Below are 17,556 nucleotides of genomic sequence, written 5' to 3'. Positions count from 1 at the left end.
ACCTGTTTGACGTAAGAGAGAATTTACCGAACTTTATTTCTAACTTGATAGTAGCAAGTGTTTCTGCTTCTTCGATAGAGACCCATTTATCGACTGCCCAGGTGTGTCACTCCATGTAAACACGCAGTAAACGAGTTCCGCACACGGCTGATTATATTTTTGGACCCGGGGGCCGGGAGGCTGAAAGAACCATGGATTTCTTTGCACATCATGGAAACAAACCCTGGACCGCGGGATGTCCTAGTTCAGTTCATCACAACTTGTGTCGCTGCATTCATCATACTAGAGAAGACTCCGAATTTACCCAAACTTGACGGGATATATATTGCATGTCCATTCTTCCTGGAAATACCTTGGTTACCAATCCACCGTACAGGCCAATCTTCACCGCTGCTTACCTAGATAGTCAGTGAATTCAATCCTCATTGTGTGATTAACAAGAGATACTGAAACTTGCTTCCAGCCAAGCTTTACCCCCAAAAAGCAGGTTACGAACACGAGAATGAGCGATCCTGTCCCAGCATTGAGGTACATAAAATCTCAGCTCATAAGTTACTTGACACCCTCATACTACTGTTTTACGTGTAAAAAGAATCCCATTTCCAACGCTCAAAGGCTAACCTGAGAGTTACCTGCTGCAGTGGTGTCGACCCCAGCATTGGCAAAGGAAAACGGAGAGCCCGCCAGGGTTCGGAAACCTCATCTTCGAGCAACGACCCCATTGAAAGTCTAGTGGATCCTGAGACACTAGCTAATGGAGAAGGTCAGCTGATTGGGCCCGCCGCCGCCCGTGAACTGGACAAGAAAAATAAGAAGGACAATGAAGTGAAGAAGGACGATAATGGCAGCCTTAACATCAGGATTCATCTTGACCTGCATGCTAAGGTCAAATTGGATTTGGAGGCTGATCTATATGGAGATATTGTGATTGGGCTATTCTGATTGAGATGCTGAAGGCCGGTCGCTACCGTTAGCTAAATAGTAACCTTGCTGCGATTGTGGCAATTGCAGATGTATGTGATTGTTGAAATACCCTCCATTCCCATTACATCGACGCTTATCAAGAGCCCTCTAGGGATCTTTAGGAACATCTAAACGTAGTAAAAGAGGAAACTATGATATGACAGAATGAAGGCTCCAGCTAGGTAAATATTACCCTGGCTTAGGTAGATATATCTTATGCAGTAGAGGGGCGTCTTATTACCTCGGTCTCCAGATTTCTCACCTACGTCACCCACACCCACCCTAAGTCAGATTCCTCGCCACTTTAGTTTCTAGACTTCTTCAGGCTGTTATAGTTTAGACTTCACTTCGGCGTGTGGCTTATGTGCGACCAGTAGCCGGGTGAGTGTCGCCCGTGTGAATTGGGGGCGCGGCTTTGGCGTCGCGCGACCGGAGCTAAGCTGAGGACGAGCTATGGATAGCGTGAGAATCCTAAATCGCGCGACGATCGCATTGACCCTTCAGCTGATCCATAATACAATTCATTAGGTGTTATGATCCCTAGTTAAAATACTTAGTCGCTTGACATGTACACACACTGCCATCGACTAAGATGTAAATAGCAATCGGAAAGCTGCGAGGCTCTTAGGTTAAGCGGTCGCAAGCCATTGTGTTTGATACCTTGACCACGCGACTTGATCGGATTATCTGCGGGTCAATGCCGAAGATACACACCCTCTAACTTGATATCGCTAGAATAAAGAAGATATTCCCGGGGTTTGCTTCGTTTGTTTGGTTGTAGGGGCTTACTCAAGTCCAATAGGCTATTGCTTGTTTATTATATCCAGTATACCCACATAGAATATTAATATTTACCTAGGATTCCTATGAATCAGGCAAGAGAGATTCATGAATAGCAAGAGACGGCAGATAAAATTGTATGGCCTAGATAAAATCCAATTCTTGAGAGATCTCAGTACCTCTGCGAGGGAGACCATTTTATCATGTTGCCTAGAGCCGTGAAGTAAATCACAATAGACATTTAAACATTTCCCGTGTCGTACATCCTTGATACTCAGCTGGCAGCGGTGGAACCTCGGCAGAAACTCAAAAACCACCATGTCTCAGAATCACGGTCCAACTATCACAGATTTAGGGCTCACTGTGGATACGGAGCTTGATAATACAATTCACTTGTGAAACAAGTCAATCCAAAAATCCGATTCTGCGAAACATTCGCCTCAAGTTCTGCGACGAAACTATACCAAAGATTCAGACTCAGATCCGAAACCAGTGGCGAAATTTAGAGGAATTCTGAAACCTCTTGGGCACTTGTGTGTGCTTCAACTTTTTCAAAAACTCAATGGGAAGCTAAGCGGGGCGCAGCACAGCGCCAAACCCAAACAGGCTCCTTGAACAGGATGTTGATAAATCCTCATTCTGGGAGTTGAATGCGAGGATATGTTGAATAGATGCCGAAGGTGCCTGCTAGCTTAAAAGCCGAGGGCAGCTGTTAATAAACACGTAGTGGATTTTAATACACTGTCCCCGGTCTGTATGTGCTTCAACTGCAGCAATTAGATAGTAACTTATCCGGTCCCACATCCCATACTCTCACTGGAGGCATCGGTGACTGTACGAAGATCTGGAATAGTAAATAATAACGTGTGGCAAAATGCTGCAACAGTAAACACCTCGGTCATTGCAGGCTGAAAATCGGAGCTCAGATCGAGATAGAGTGATCTAGTAAACTATAGTTTCAACAGGCACTAAATGGGAGAAAACCATGTGTTTACGCCCCAGATCGAGATTGTCGACAATTTCGACCGAGCGTTTAAACCTAGTTTGGATCACTGGCTCCACTGTATAGATGGCTAGTTTGGCCCCAAAGTTTGACCAGTTTGGCCCGTTTATCTGGGCAATCCAGACTACTGTGTCTCTCCCTGACTCCTTTTTGTATCTGCCTGCCTTCTCTGCCTCGAAGGTGAGCCTCTCATTTCATCATGCCGGTTAAGTCTGAGGAAGCCATCTGCAGCGTCGCGGCTCTAGCCACCCAATTGGGCAATCAGATCTCCGTGCACATGCTCAACTATCTCAGCACCACCAAAGACCTACCCGACGGTTTTCGCGAGCTTTCCCATACGTTCCTCGATACCTGTCGTACACTGTGGGCCATTGAAGCCGGAGTGACCGAATTAGCCGCCGCCAATCGCGCCCTGCCCGAGGTGATAATTGAAGAGGTGGAAAAGAAATTTGTTTCCACATACCGCGACTTTCAACAACTCGACAAGGTCATTTTGAAACTTGTTCATTATGAACATCGCGGGACACTGGGAAAGCTGCAGCGAGGATGGCATCGACCAGGCCATGAACTCAACCGCATTCACGAGTCACTGAAGAAGGCCACCGAAACCCTTCAGATCAGCGGCATGGCCTTCCACTGGTCCCTGGGAGAAGCACACCCGGAGGAGTCGGTAGGCATTGGGTATGCAGGCTTGGCTGCTGCGCTCGACCGCGTATCTAAAGGCCGCTCGGTGATGGGCATAAACAAGGCCAAGACCTTTGAATCTGAGCGGTCCGTACCATCGATCCAAAGTCAGTCGCCTGATTCAATGCGGTCGACACCATCCGTGCCTCCGAAGGAATCATTTACCGCCGCCCGGCCCAACCAAGGCATTCGTCAACAAGATCCTGAAATTATCACGGATGACATGTCTTCCGTCCTATCTCTGAACGGGTTTCTGAACCAGCCTGGACGCGAGACCGAAAAGATTCCCTACTTCGAGCACCGAGCACTGCCGCGCCGACCGGCCAAGGCAGACTCTACAGCTTCTGCTGAAGAAATCAACCTACGGAATGACAGCCATTCCGATCCCGATTCCGCCAGCGCCAAGCTAACGCAGACTCTGCTCGCCCACGGCGTCAATCTGAAAGATGAGACGCGCAATGGCACAACGTTACTGATCGAAGCAATTCGCAAGCGAGCACCGCAGCAAGCCATCGAAACCCTGCTCAATTCCGGCTGTGACCCCAACCGCAAAGACGACCACGGCAAGACAGCGCTCTGCGAAGCCGTACAAAGCGACCAACCAGCCATCGTGACCACTCTGTTAAATCAGGACGCGAATCCAAACCTGCCAGGACCTGAACACGTCCTCTGGTCCGCCGTCCACCGTCCAGGCTGCCTGCGCATCCTGCTCGCGCGCGGCGCTGACATTCGAAAGACTCCTGGCCTGATGGAACAGGCGACAAGTGTGAACAGCATCGATGCCGTGCACGTTCTGCTGCAGGCTGGTATGGACCCAAACTCCAAAAAGGACGGAATATACACTCCGCTGTGCTCGGCCATCCGCGATGACCGGCCAGATATCCTCACCTTACTGCTCAGTCACGGCGCGGACCCTAACCTGATGGCGTCTGAATACCCAGCCTGGAAATGTATCACCCACAACCGCCTTCATTTCCTCCCGGACTTAGTGGCAGCCGGCGCGGACCTCCATCAGCCACCGGGTATTGTCGAGTGCGCCGTACAGAATAATAACACAGAGGCTCTACACTGGCTCGTGGGCCCAGGCGGCGCCAACCCAAATGATCGCAACGCCCTGGGACACACAGCTGTGACAACGGCCATCCGGGAGAAACGTCCAGAGATGCTAGGCTGGTTACTAGCGCATGGTGCCGATCCCAACCTACGCGGCCAAGACTGGCCCGTGTATATGGCGACTCAGTCGCCGAGCATGCTACGGCTCCTGCTGCCCAGCATAACAGACCTATCCGCGCACAAGGGCGTCATGGAGAAAGCAGTTCAAGCCAATCAACTAGAAAACGTCAAACTACTCCTCGCCGCCGGCGCCAATGTAGAGTGGAAAAACGGCGGCGTGTTCTCACCGCTAACGACAGCGCTGCGCGAGCGCCACTGGGTCATTGTGCGTTATCTTCTGGATGAGGCTGGTGCCGACCCCAATGCCCCTGGTGAACATCTGCCTCTCGTCAAGGCGATACGGCGATGCGACGATGGTGACTTTTCCATGATTGAGCTACTCCTGGAAAGGGGGGCTGACCCGAATAAATGCTATCGCGACTGGAACGCTATCATGCAGGCCATTGAAGACCGCGATGTCCGGTTACTGCAGCTCTTGATTGAGAAGGGTGGTCGGGTTGATCTTGCTCAGAAAGACGAGATGGGCAAGACAGTCTTGGATATGGCCAATTCTTCTGGTTGGCTGGAAGGGACTGAGCTTCTGTTAAATAATGCTCGTCAGTGATGATATTTGTCGAGTGATATCCCTCAATTATATAATTTCAACGAGCTTCTCCTAACGAAGGAACAATTTATTCGCACTCACGTTGACGGTAGTAAGAATAGTTATACGTCCACTAGCCTGGCCCCCGAGATCACTAAGATCCAAGGCACGTATTGACTATTGTTCGTTTCTCCATGGAACTGTAACATTTATGGACTGGACTGCCCAGTAACCGGCCGCAGGTATGCCATATCTCAGAATTCGGCAAAATGTGATGATTCCGAGGATGCAAACTTGGAACTAGATCCGTAACTTCTAAGAGACCCATTTTCTATACTCGGTGTATTCTCACTTCACCGAAAGATTATGAAGCCACAGAATCAGGCCCTGTACTGCACGATATGCGATAATACTCACCTAACTAACAATTCGGTCTCCACGACCAAGCCCGACACGAGAAGTATTTAGTTCACAACATACGCCTCCACGCAAAACGAAAAAAGTCAGATCCTTAACACTTTTCAATTCCAAACTATGACTGCAGGCAATATCTTCGACAATCCCCCGGCAGTGGGAGCGCCATATTACACTCCAGCCCAGACACCACCATCAGGCACCGCAATTAGCGAAAATCACCCAAACTCTTCAAGCCGCTTACAGTACGAGGAGTCACATTCCAAAACCGTATCTTCCTGGCCCCGCTGTGCCAATACTCCGCGCAAAATGGTTACGCGACAGACTGGCACCTTACGCATCTAGGGGGCATCATCCAGCGCGGACCCGGACTAGCCCTGATGGAATCGACAGCCGTCCAGAAAGAAGGCCGGATTACACCACAGGACATCGGACTGTGGGAAGACGGACAGATTGAACCACTAAAACGCATTGTCGACTTTGCACACAGCCAAGGCCAGAAGATTGGTGTCCAACTCAGTCATGCTGGCCGCAAGGCGAGTACTGTTGCGCCATTTGTGTCGATAAATGCGACTGCAACCGAGGATATTGATGGGTGGCCCCAGAACACCTTTGCGCCTTCTGCTATTCCTTTCAACGAGGTGTATCCGCGCCCCCGGGAGATGACCCTTGTTCAAATTCAGGAGTTCAAGGATGCATTTGTTACCGCGGCGATGAGAGCAGTTAAGGCTGGGTTTGATGTTGTGGAGATCCATGCTGCACATGGATATCTCATTCATCAGTTCTTAAGTCCGATCAGCAACAAGCGGACCGATGTGTACGGTGGAAGTTGGGAAAACAGGACGAGGCTGGCGTTGGAGATTGTGGACCTTGTTCGGGTTGCGATTCCGGAGAACATGCCGTTGTTTGTGCGCATTAGTGCGACGGACTGGTTTGATAATATGACCGACGAGTTCCCTGAGAGCTGGACCGTTGCCGATAGTGTCAAAATTGCTCCGATGCTTGCCTGTCGCGGTGTTGACTTTTTGGATGTCAGTTCTGGTGGTATCCATCCATTACAGGGAACTAGCATCAAGTCTGGTCCTGGGTACCAGGCGCCTTTCGCGTTTGAAATCAAGAAGGCAGTTGGGGATAAGATGGTCGTCTCGGCTGTTGGAGGTATTCGGACTGCTGAGCTTGCCCAGCAACTCGTTGATGATGGCCTGGATGTGATTATGTGTGGTCGTTGGTTCCAGAAAAATCCGGGATTGGTCTATTCTTTTGCCGATGAACTTGAGGTTGATGTTAAGATGGCGAATCGGGTTGCCTGGGGATTCAAAGGCCGGACGAAGAAGCAGAGCACCAAGCAGGAAGCTTGATTCTGGAATTGTATAGTGGCTGTTTGAAGAAGACTTGGAGAACTGGTCAATATTATATAGACCTTGAAACTCTGTAGGGTAAAACGTAGGATAAAATGCCACCGTCTATGTTGCGTAATCTAAAGTCAAAGTCCAACCGACTAGACTCAAGAGGGAATATCAGTAAACCAGCTTGCGAGATCCGGCAAATCAAATCTTCCAAGGAAGCCAAACTCCTCTTGACCCAAGCTCATTTCATCCCAGGTCGTGAAAAGATTGCAATCCGTGTTATTGGACTCTTGACGGGTATCATGTTCCATAGGAACCGGCTCCGTGGGCTGCGACGGTAATTCAGGTCTGTCCACTTGCTGGTTTCCTTTTTGCTGCAGCTGATTTAGAGCCAGGAAGGTGGTATCACCAGGTCGACCAGTTGCTATTTAATGTGTTAAGACATATAACGAAACCTGAGGCCAGGATGACATACCGGAGCAACTTTGTACGATGTGCTGATGTGTTACTTGTAAAAATTGCAGGGAATTCCGAGCGGACTGACTGAAAATAGCCATAAATGCCAAGATCTCCTCACACTTGCGCCAACTCTCGTCAACCCTTTGTGTGTCGACTTGCTCTCGGATAGAGTGACATGAATATGACATTATCAAGATGAATCCGGCAGTGGAGGTGTCTACGATACGTTAGTAAAATAAGAAAGACGATGTAGAAGAGCTATCACCAACAAAAACCGTTGTACCACCATGTGTCAGTCAGTGTGGTTCGATATGTCTCGTGGACAAGAGAAACCAAGTCCATGGCGGCTACCACACAGCAAGCGGCACATTTAGAGAAAACAGAAGAATAAATTATGTTTTTCTCCGTGGGTAGTGCACTACCTTTGTCACCGGATTGAGTATCAGATCGACGGGATGATCCTGCTCGCTCCTCAGAGCAAAGTTGGGTGAACATAGGGCGGTACAAAAGAAGACGCAGGTGGATGAATCTGGTTTCTGTCAGCGGTGGAGCATCAATATCTCGAAAGAATAGGCTACCTAGTACGCAATACATTTTGTTGGCGCTTGAATATTGCTAAATGAGTGTTACCCGTGCGATGTCGCGCTTGCTCGTCTGTCCAGTTCAATGGTTGAGGCACATTTGCTTCAAAGACAGAGAGCTTATCATCGAGCTCCATCAACACATCCAAGCTACAGTGCTTGGCGCCACGCGGCGAGGCAGTGAGAGTGTTATTTGACCGGCTCTGCCAAGCATTGTAGACCTCAGATAGAATGGATTCGAGAATCTTGTATAACTCAATGCTCGAGACATAGAATGTCATATACCCCATCTTGTGATCACAGGCTTGTCCGCTGAGCTCGCAGGGATCATCCGCTTGTATATCGCTCTCCATGATTGGCAGTGGCACCGGTGCGAGGTGAGAGGTCATGCTTGGTCTACCATGAGTCATGCTCACAATCCTGTTTTATTGTTAGCCATGTGAAGCGGATATATACGGATGGTGCACTAACATATCCATGATAACACAGGTATGCCATGTTCGCCGCCGAATCTCGGTTTCTAGAGGTTTATTAGAGGTTTGAGTAGTTGTCTCATGCAACCCGAGTCCTTGCGCCGCTCGGCACGCCAGTCCAATTGCATTCCAGCATCGGTTCGGATATGGTGTACTTTGAAGTAGAAGGGATACTAGAACCAGTGTCTGGACAACGCCGATGGTACCTATGTCCAAGAGATCAAGACCAACAAACCGCTTTGCGCGAAGGAAAAACGAGTATACTGCCGCCTCTCGCTCAGCAGCCGGGATATCGGAGAAATGACAACCAAGGGCAAAGATAACATTGAGCGCGCAATGAAATACCATCGAATTTGGACCGTAATCAAAAGCACCCCCGAGGCCAATGTTGAGTTGCGGTAGTTCAGGCTTTGGTGCTTTATTCGAGCCCCAAAGATTTTCGTATGCTCGCTCAAAGCTTGGCCGATGGAAAAAAGGAAACAAACAGTGGACTCTGTCCCAGTAGCATTCAAGGAGGTGGTCTGCGAGATCTCGGTTCGGCAGAGAAAAGTCGTCAAACCGAAGCTCTGCTGATGGATGACCTAGATCTCTCCAGACACCAGTATCATGGCCCTGGGATCTGGCTGATTCAGTTTTGCTGTGCCGCAAGGCTGCCATGTATGACTGCAAGGGCATTGATTCTCCTGCAAGACGCATGAAAGAGGCCACCGAGGAGTTTCCATAGTACTGCTGCTCTCCGGGCGAGTCCGTGTCTTCGCCATCTTCTGCAACTGATATTGCACCCATAGCTGTGACATTACCGTGTGAGTTGACAGCTGGGGAATGGTAGATGCTTGATTCACGTGGCCGAACAGACCCAGGAGAAAGATAGGCGGCATGTGGGGTTCTGTAGTTTGATTCTGCTACCGATTGCCTTCTTTGTGCAGTAAATCGCGGAGGTTGAAATGCAGATGTTGAGGACAGGGGGCTCTGCGTGGGCAACACGGGCGTCGCACCTAGTCCGAGAAGCCCTTCAGCGGCAACAGAAGTTCTAGACTGAGCATCCAGTGGATCCAAGTCCATGTCTTGCCCCAACTGACTCTCGGGCCTTTCGGATGCCATATCATCTCCATGCTGTGCCAATCCGGGAGGTACATCGACACCACCTTTTGCACATGCTTCTTCAAGGTCTCGGATGCGAGCATGGAGAATCTTCAAGTACTCATCATTGCTCGCAGACCGAGCATTATCCAGCTTATATACACATTGTTCGACAGTGTATGAGCGTCGTACACATGGGCCACAGATCGGCTTTGCACCGTCGCATCGGACCTTTTTATCGCGACATGACTCGCAGGCGAGAGCGATCTTGCGACGACGAGGTGTCTCCCGTTTCGCGATTCCACTTTTAGGAGGCATCTGTTCAACACTTGGTCCAATCAACCCGAAGAGGCAGTGATATATGACGATCCACAGCGATATGCGCAATTGGCATTCCGGGTTGTTGCCGAAGGTGGGTGTTCGCTCGTGGTCAGGGAGAAACAATTCCGGGATGTGCCCGGATGATAGTCACGTGCCACACTCGTTGCCTTATGGTCGCAACCATTCCCTATTTAGAAGAAAGCTAATGCGGGGGTGAAGTACGGGGAAAATTAAACCAAGGACTATTTTCATCAATCTAAGTTTGCGGTAAAGGTGCTGACTGGCTGAAATTCCGGTCTCACTTATTAGGCCCGGCAACGTCATGGGGTGGGACCCCGGAACACGCCCGGAGGTCACCTTGCAACCCGGGTGCATCCCGGGCTTCATGTGCTCCCTCGTCATAATGAAGAGGTCGCCCAAATAAAATTAACTGGCCAGAATACTTCCGATATCTAGCATCTTCTCAACCCGCAACTAGCCACCGTTCAATTCTGCATACTGTTATTCTCGAAAAACCTCCGACGCTCCCGTCTGAACTATACCAGTCAACATCAAAACATCCAAGGCCACTCCGTTCCAGCTAGTCTACGTCGCAGGGAGCATAGCATTTCGTCAATTTTAATACCTACAGAACATTCCAGTCTATTCGTCTGGCACCAAAATGGAATACGAGAATCCCCTGTTTCAGAGGGACCATGATATCCTCGCTGAATCCTGCCCATGGCAGGTTGACAAAACCCAACACCTCTCCCGAAACCGAGTGTCAGCTGAAGAGGGCCTTCAGTGGGGATCGGACCCCAGTTTCTGTTATCATGGCTTCTCTTGTCCGATCGGTACTTGGACAGAAGAGCGCCTGGTGCAGAACCTGATGCGAAACATGGCCAGTATCTGTACCAGTGTGGACATAGACTTTGACATTTCCGAATCCACGAACTGGTTACCTCCGAAGGCTCCTCAAAAAGCCGCCTCCGATTCCTTAGGCTTGAATGGGTTCACACTTCCCATGTTCCAGCCCTCGACCGTTCAGACAAATGAAAGACTCTCCGAAACACCTTCTTTGTCTTCCTCGCCGAGTCAAGGACAAGCACCCTCACCAGAAAACACCACATGTACTCGGCGGGCAAGCTGCATAAAAATGGAAAATAAATCAGGGCAAAAAAAGAGGAAATGCGTCCAAAAGCCAGGCCAAAAACTATGCCATTGTCGATCGGAAAAGAAACGAAGAGAGATTATTGGAGAGAGGTACCGAGAACTCTGCCAAATTGTTCCGGGTTTGGAGAAACACTCATATACAAGAAAATATGTTCTTGAGGAAGCTGCACTGTGGATTCAGTCTTTACTTCAAGGCAACGATGCCCTACAGCGGCAACTAGAGAAGCTGAAAGAGCAGGAAAACATGAACCGACTGCGTCTTTTCCCTGCTGAGGAGGACGATCAAAAGCCCACATATTAGGTCGCGTATACGCATACCCCCTTGTATCAATACTATTCATGATTATGTCAAACTCCAATCTACAATAATGAACACATTTGGCGAGTCTATTGCCAAGCAGATTAAGAAGGCCGTCAAATTGCGGCTTGTGTTACGTTTTGAAACTCATTCTAACCCACATACAACATAACCTGTAACTTATAATAACAAAGTACTGAGTATAGCAAGGCCATTGTTGTCAGCTAATGAGCCGCTGGGTACATACAATAAGGCCCTCACAACAGCCTTAAACATTTCTTTTCTTTACCAGTCGAGCCAGTAACAAGGTTTCTACAGCCCTCATGTTAAAACAGGCTGATCCATTTCCCACAGCCAGTCCCCGATCAAGGCTAGGAAAACTTATTATGTGGGCTGGAGTAGACATCAGCTTGGTCCGAAAGATAAGATCCATGACTTTTGCAGTATCCCCAGTGAAGGTGCAGATGATCCCTAAACACTCTGTATGTAGTAAAAGTGCGAAAAAAAATCGCCTGTGATCTGATAAATGACCGAAATACTAGTATATAGCTAGTAAGTAGATAAAGTTATGGGTTAATAACTCAACAGGACTTCATAGGCAGCGATACAAAAATACTACCTCATTCTAAACTCAAAGAGATCTATTTATAACAAAGAATAAAACAGCCAAAATAGTATACAACAATCTACAAGGGTGGCACGATAGTAGCAAGACCCTTAGCCAAGCGCTGAATCTGATCAGCATAATAAGTCTAGTAAAATGAAAGTCAGCAAACAAACATAACCCAAAAGCAGATATAAAATCCACAAGAAAATGAAAGGAAACAAGAAACTCACACTCTCAGCCCCAGCCCCAACAAGATGCAACGGCAAAAAGCGCGTGTACCAAGGAACAGGCGCCTTATTCAACTGCATCCCAGCATCCCCCTCCGCAATGCTCTCATCCAACAGAAGCAAAGGGAACTTCGGATCAATAGCCGCCGGCCGTCCAATGCCCACGAGATCACAAGCCTCATCAAGAATAGCCGACTCAGCACCAGCCCGCGTCCGGAATCCACCAGTCAACATAAGCACAAGGTCCGGGTGACGTTTGCGTACTTCCTTAGAGAATTCAAGGAAGAAAGCCTCGCGTGCCGCTGTACGGGCCGACTTCGGCAGTTCGGTCGTTGCTGCGTCTGTTTTGGCGTATCCCATCATCTTGGGGTCTTCGTAGGTTCCGCCGCTTATTTCCATGAAGTCGATTCCGGCTTCTGCTAGTAGGCCGATTTGTGTCATTGTTTCTTCGAAGGTTGTTGAGCTGTGGTCGGCTGAGTTCAGTTTTATGCCGATGCAGAATGTTGCGGGGACGACTTTGCGTGTTTCGGTTAAGATGTCTAGGACGAATTTGGCGCGTTTTGCGGGCGTGCCGCCGTAGGCGTCTGTTCGGAGGTTTGTCTGGGGTTTGTTAGTTTGTGGGGGTCCTCTTAGTATGACATTGAAGGGTTTCGGTGGTGGCTGTGTCATACCTTGCTGTTGAGGAATTGATCTAAAAAGGGTCAGCGATATACTCGTTCAGAATCCAGTGACAAGACCTGGAACCAGAGCCAGAATTAGAGCCAGAACCAGAGGAAAAAGACATACCAATCAAATACCCATGGGCACCATGCAACTCAACCCCCGAAAAACCAGCATCAGCCATAAGACGCGCAGTATCAACAAACTGCCGAATAACCCGTTCAATATCGGCATTCGTCATCTCCTTCGGCTGCGACCAAACCAAACTGGCAAGAATCCTTTCAATCAATCCATCCCCGATCTTAATCGGCACAACAGAAGGTGCCAGAGTCTGCGCAAACATACCGCGGTACCCAGAAACGCGGAAAGACTGTCGTCCCGGGTGACAGATCTGCACGATGGCTGGTGTGCCGTGTTTCTGGGCTGCGTCGGCGTATTTCTTCCATGAAGAGACTAGCGCACTGTCGGTGGTTGCGTCTTTGTATTCTGTGTGTAGGGCTGGGTCGAAGGGACTGCCCATATGATTGACGTCGACTTGGACGTTTCCTTTTCTTGGAGTTAGATTGTGGTTATCTATATGGGGCAGGGAATGGGGTTGGGTTTGCTTCTTACCTGTTAGGATACTACCCCATCCGCCCTCAGACCATTGAGTGTAAGCGTCGAGGAGAGGGTCTGTTGGGTGGTTTTTCTTGGCCAACATCTCGGCCATGGCGGCCTGGTTGGTCGTTAGTATTGTGACATTTCGAAGGAATGGGGGGTGTGCATACCTTGCTCAATCTGTTCGGTAGAACAAGTCCACATGGCAGCTTGACGGGGTCTGCAAGCGGGGAAGGCATTGTGTAGCACTTCTAGCTTGATATGCTAGATTCAATACACAATATGCAAGATATTATGTACCGTGAGGGGATATTCACAAGAGAAACAAGGACAACGGCAAATCTGTCAGTCCGATTAATTAAAGTCAAAAAATAATCCTAGTCAACAGGTACTCACACATTAATAAATAAATCTCAATTCGTGAAAACCCACGATAGAAGCATCTCGAACCAAAAGGGAAGTTTCAACATGAAAATTGCAGTACCTCGGCCTCGTGCGGAAAGACTGATATCCCCGAGTGAAACCACAAATGAGAGGCATTGGATGCAGAATTGTACTATGTGGGGACATGTGAGGAAGAATGATGTGCGCCACATGGGTGTGGAGCTCAGGGGAATATCGGGCGGGGAGTTGGGTTCATCCGACTGCCGTGTGAAGGGTGAGTGGTAAGATATACGGAGTGTGAAGCTTATGAAACCAACATTGAAGATGAATAATAGCTGACTGGGATATAGCATACTATATACAGTGGGGAAAGTGGAGAAAGTAGATGATTTGTGTTCATTTATATGGCAAAGTTATTTCCTAACTATTCCCACAATGCAAAGTCCTCAACAGGATCCGGAAAGCAAGTAAGTGATGGGTATTCAATCAGAAAAAGAAGGGGAAAACAGATATCGTGTCCAATCCCAAAAAGAGAAGGATGAAAAAAGGGACAAGAAGAGCGCGCTCGAAACCAAAATAACTAGAAAGAGAAAAAGTCACAAGTGACATGCGAGTCCATCACGCAGAGATCCTAAGCGCTGACAGTGATTAGAACAGATGTTTTTTCAAGGACAAAGATGAAACAATGCAAGCGCCACGAATGATGGATGGTAGCAAAAGAAAAGAAAACAATCAAATCTTACAGCTTGGCATTCTTCTCCTCGGTAGGGGAGCCGTTCGCCGTGATGGGCGGCGAGATTGTGCCGAGGCTGGAGAGAAGGTGACCGACCTCGCGCTCGAGAGCGCGGACTTCAGTGTGAGGGTCGTACATGCGGGCCTTGATCCAGTTGTCCATCTCGACGTCGCTCATAGAGCGGAGTGCAGTCTCGCGGTCAACCTTGTCCTCCTGGGCGGCGCGCATCACCTTGCGGGTGACAACGATGCTGACCTCGCGGATGCGGGTGATGTCCGGGTAGAGGAGGCCACGCTCGAGCTCCTCGGAGGTGAGGGCTTGCGAGAGGGCTTCACCGGAGGCGTAGATCATGCTGTCGGTGACGCGGACGGCCTTGGACAGGATGCTGCCCAGGCCGATACCGGGGAAGACATACATGTTGTTGCCCTGGCCGGGGTAGTAGGTGCGGGTCTCGCCGGCGGAGTTGGTGAAGGTGCAGTTGGGGAAGGGGGAGCCGGAGGCGAAGAGGCAGCGGCCGTCGGTGTTCTTGACGGCCGTCTCAAAGTCACACTCGGACTTGGAGGAGGGGTTGGAGAGAGGGAAAATGAGAGGGGCGGTGTTCCAGTCGGCCATTTTACGGAGGATCTCGGGGGTGAAGACACCTCCCATGGTGGAGAGACCCATGAGAATGGAGGGCTTGACGTGGTCGATGACCTCCTCAAGGGTCTTGTGCTGCTCGCCGTTGTTGTCCTGGCGGGCGAAGTAGACCTTGTGGTCAGCGAGCTTGTCACCACGGTCGGCAGTGACGAGACCCTTAGTGTCGACGAGGTAGAAGCAGTTGCGGGCCTCATCCTCGGTCATGCCTTCGCGCATGAAGAACTCGACGATCTGACGGGCAACACCGACACCGGCGCTGCCGGCACCGAAGAACACAGCGCGGTGCTCCTTGCAGGGCAGACCGGAGCGCTTGACAGCGTTGATGACACCGCCGAGGATGACAGCGCCAGTACCCTGGATGTCATCGTTGAAGCAGGTGTACAGATCACGGTAACGCTCAAGAGCGGGGAAGGGGTTCTTGAAATCCTCAAATTGGATGACAATACTAGAAGTTTTGTTAGACTGAAGATCACCCGAGATGCATGTGAAGGTGAGTCACTTACCCGGGCCAGCGCTCAGTAAGAGCAGCCATCAGCTCGTCCAAGAACTCCCGCTCCTCCTCGGGGGAGATCTTGTCACGACGGCTACCCATGTACAGCGGGTCTTCCCGGAGGGCCTTGTTACTGGTACCCAGATCGAGAGTCAGAGGCAGGGTTGCCTCGGGACGAATACCCGCACAGGCAGTGTACAGAGCAAGCTTGCCAATGGGGATACCCATGCCGTTGATACCCAGATCACCCAGTCCGAGAATACGGGAGCCATCGGTGATACATGTGATCTCAACATTGGGCTGGGGCCAATTGGCAATGACGGAAGCGAGATTCCCGCGATCCTCCCAGCTCAGGTACATTCCTGCAGAGTTATTAGCTCCGGTTCTAATTCGTCTCATGCGGGGGAATTACCTTCGGGCTGCTGGTAGATCTCGGACCAGCGTTGGCAGGCCTCGCCCACCACGGGGGTGTAGATCAGAGGCGTCAAGTCCTGCAGGGATCCATGGATGTTAGTTTTGCTCCGGTCCAATCACGTGCGTTCTACGTACCCTGAGGTGGTCGGTCACGAGACGGTAAAATAAGTGCACATTGTTCTTGCGCAGAGTGCTGAGGTAGAGGAATTTGTCGATAGGGGTATTCTTGAGACCGAGCTGGGCCAGGCATCGTGTCTTTTGGGTCTCGTAGCCCTCGGCGCGAGGGGGAGTCAGGCCGTAAGTGCGCAAGTACTTGCGGATGTATGACGGGTTGGCGGTATCGTAGTTGGCATCACTATACGAGGTCAGTGATGCTCGTCGCATCTCGTCGCGATTGACTTACGCTGGCGAGGCGTGGTTGACAAAGGGCGCCGCGGTGGCATGCACCGGCCGGGTTTGAGTAGTCACTTGAGGGTATCGAGCCATTGTGATCGACTGAGGTTGCTTACTCAAGTTCGAAGTGGAAATGTATGAAGAAAAAAGAGATCTTGAAGCAGACGTCGAGCAGTTTTTATGTACACGCAACATATTAAATTTCCCCTGGGAAGCGAGCATTCCGAGTGGAAAAAGAACCAGAGAATTAACCGGGACAAAAGGCAACGTATAGTAACAAAAGAGTCATGATTCGAGATCGGGAAGATTCGGGGAGGTCACGGAAGGGACCCATGTGGGTATCATCTTCGGTGGTGACAGCGAACCGTTGTGCGTGAAAGAGTTAGGAATCTGGATCCAAAGCTTTTTTTTTAATTTTTGGAGAGAGCAAGGGGAGGGTGGAGACGCCGACTCCGACAATGCGGAGATCAGTTGAATATTGGAGATGAGACATCACAGGGATTGCAGTGTATAGTTGCGGGATTTATGTAACTGGGAGCTACAGTACGCAGTACAGATGAGTCTTGACGTGTGTGATGTATATCACGAGAATGCAAGTACAGTAGCATACTCCTGCGAGTGCTGACATTTACGTGTAGAACTGTGAATACTTCCAGCTCCCTCTGATTGGACGTTATAGCCGGGGAGGGACCGCCATGGATCTTGCGCCTTTGACTCCACAGCTACGAGCTACCAGAGCCGCAGACAATGCCGAAGTGGAGTTCTTAGCCTGTTGCAAGTCTTTTTCCTCTTTGCCTTCTAGAAAGATCACGGGAAAATATATTCGGCGGCCGGCGACGGAGACTGCCGCTCAATTGTCGCTTACATAGCCTCGATAGGAAAACCATCCGGTGTCTTCCCCCCGGTGAGTCCTTTTGGTGTGTTTCGAATCCGCCGTGTTGGTGATATCTGCTCCGTGAATGGCCTCAGCCGCCGACAGGCCCCAGGGGTATATACATATCCAGCACGGCCACAATTTTTTTCCCACTCGGACTTCCCTTTCCAGGGCTGGAACAGCATCCACTGGCCACATCAGCTCGACTTCGGAATCTAGGGATCTGCCTCG

General features: G+C 49.9%; 7 protein-coding genes across 7 annotated transcripts; 4 read left to right on the top strand and 3 right to left on the bottom strand.

The window, feature by feature from the left end:
* The first annotated feature begins 454 nt into the window (after positions 1-454).
* N7446_006572 (uncharacterized protein) lies at positions 455-1,034 on the top strand. The gene is made up of 2 exons (XM_058515320.1): positions 455-528; positions 642-1,034. Exons 1-2 carry the CDS (start codon positions 503-505, stop codon positions 940-942), a joined length of 327 nt encoding a protein of 108 aa, XP_058372498.1. The 5' UTR covers positions 455-502; the 3' UTR covers positions 943-1,034.
* A 1,911-nt stretch (positions 1,035-2,945) lies between these two features.
* N7446_006571 (ankyrin repeat domain-containing protein) lies at positions 2,946-5,207 on the top strand (the record flags this gene model as incomplete). The annotated part of the gene is made up of 1 exon (XM_058515319.1): positions 2,946-5,207. The coding sequence occupies one exon, from the start codon at positions 2,946-2,948 to the stop codon at positions 5,205-5,207; it is 2,262 nt and encodes a 753-aa protein (XP_058372497.1).
* Positions 5,208-5,720: 513 nt separating this feature from the next.
* On the top strand, positions 5,721-6,958 carry N7446_006570 (NADH:flavin oxidoreductase/NADH oxidase; the record flags this gene model as incomplete). The annotated part of the gene is made up of 2 exons (XM_058515318.1): positions 5,721-5,756; positions 5,813-6,958. 2 exons carry the CDS (start codon positions 5,721-5,723, stop codon positions 6,956-6,958), a joined length of 1,182 nt encoding a protein of 393 aa, XP_058372496.1.
* A 146-nt stretch (positions 6,959-7,104) lies between these two features.
* On the bottom strand, positions 7,105-9,962 carry N7446_006569 (uncharacterized protein; the record flags this gene model as incomplete). The annotated part of the gene is made up of 5 exons (XM_058515317.1): positions 7,105-7,370; positions 7,422-7,622; positions 7,675-7,934; positions 7,984-8,406; positions 8,458-9,962. Coding segments are annotated over 5 exons (2,655 nt in total), but the record flags the coding sequence as incomplete, so codon positions are not given.
* A 559-nt stretch (positions 9,963-10,521) lies between these two features.
* N7446_006568 (basic helix-loop-helix domain-containing protein) lies at positions 10,522-11,313 on the top strand (the record flags this gene model as incomplete). Its single annotated transcript, XM_058515316.1, has 1 exon — positions 10,522-11,313. One exon carries the CDS (start codon positions 10,522-10,524, stop codon positions 11,311-11,313), a length of 792 nt encoding a protein of 263 aa, XP_058372494.1.
* A 683-nt stretch (positions 11,314-11,996) lies between these two features.
* On the bottom strand, positions 11,997-13,640 carry N7446_006567 (NADH:flavin oxidoreductase/NADH oxidase family protein; the record flags this gene model as incomplete). The annotated part of the gene is made up of 6 exons (XM_058515315.1): positions 11,997-12,062; positions 12,148-12,744; positions 12,816-12,835; positions 12,931-13,350; positions 13,417-13,519; positions 13,572-13,640. The coding sequence occupies 6 exons, from the start codon at positions 13,638-13,640 to the stop codon at positions 11,997-11,999; spliced, it is 1,275 nt and encodes a 424-aa protein (XP_058372493.1).
* An 884-nt stretch (positions 13,641-14,524) lies between these two features.
* On the bottom strand, positions 14,525-16,922 carry N7446_006566 (uncharacterized protein; the record flags this gene model as incomplete). Its single annotated transcript, XM_058515314.1, has 5 exons — positions 16,462-16,922; positions 16,194-16,413; positions 16,057-16,135; positions 15,658-16,006; positions 14,525-15,599 (listed from the first exon to the last, which is right to left on the bottom strand). Exons 1-5 carry the CDS (start codon positions 16,671-16,673, stop codon positions 14,525-14,527), a joined length of 1,935 nt encoding a protein of 644 aa, XP_058372492.1. The 5' UTR covers positions 16,674-16,922.
* Positions 16,923-17,556: the final 634 nt, after the last annotated feature.

This window comes from Penicillium canescens (genome assembly GCF_028828765.1).
Source record: "Penicillium canescens strain IBT 15451 chromosome Unknown utg000004l_segment0_segment0, whole genome shotgun sequence".
Classification (NCBI taxonomy): domain Eukaryota; kingdom Fungi; phylum Ascomycota; class Eurotiomycetes; order Eurotiales; family Aspergillaceae; genus Penicillium; species Penicillium canescens.
This window is presented reverse-complemented; position numbering and strand designations above follow the sequence as displayed.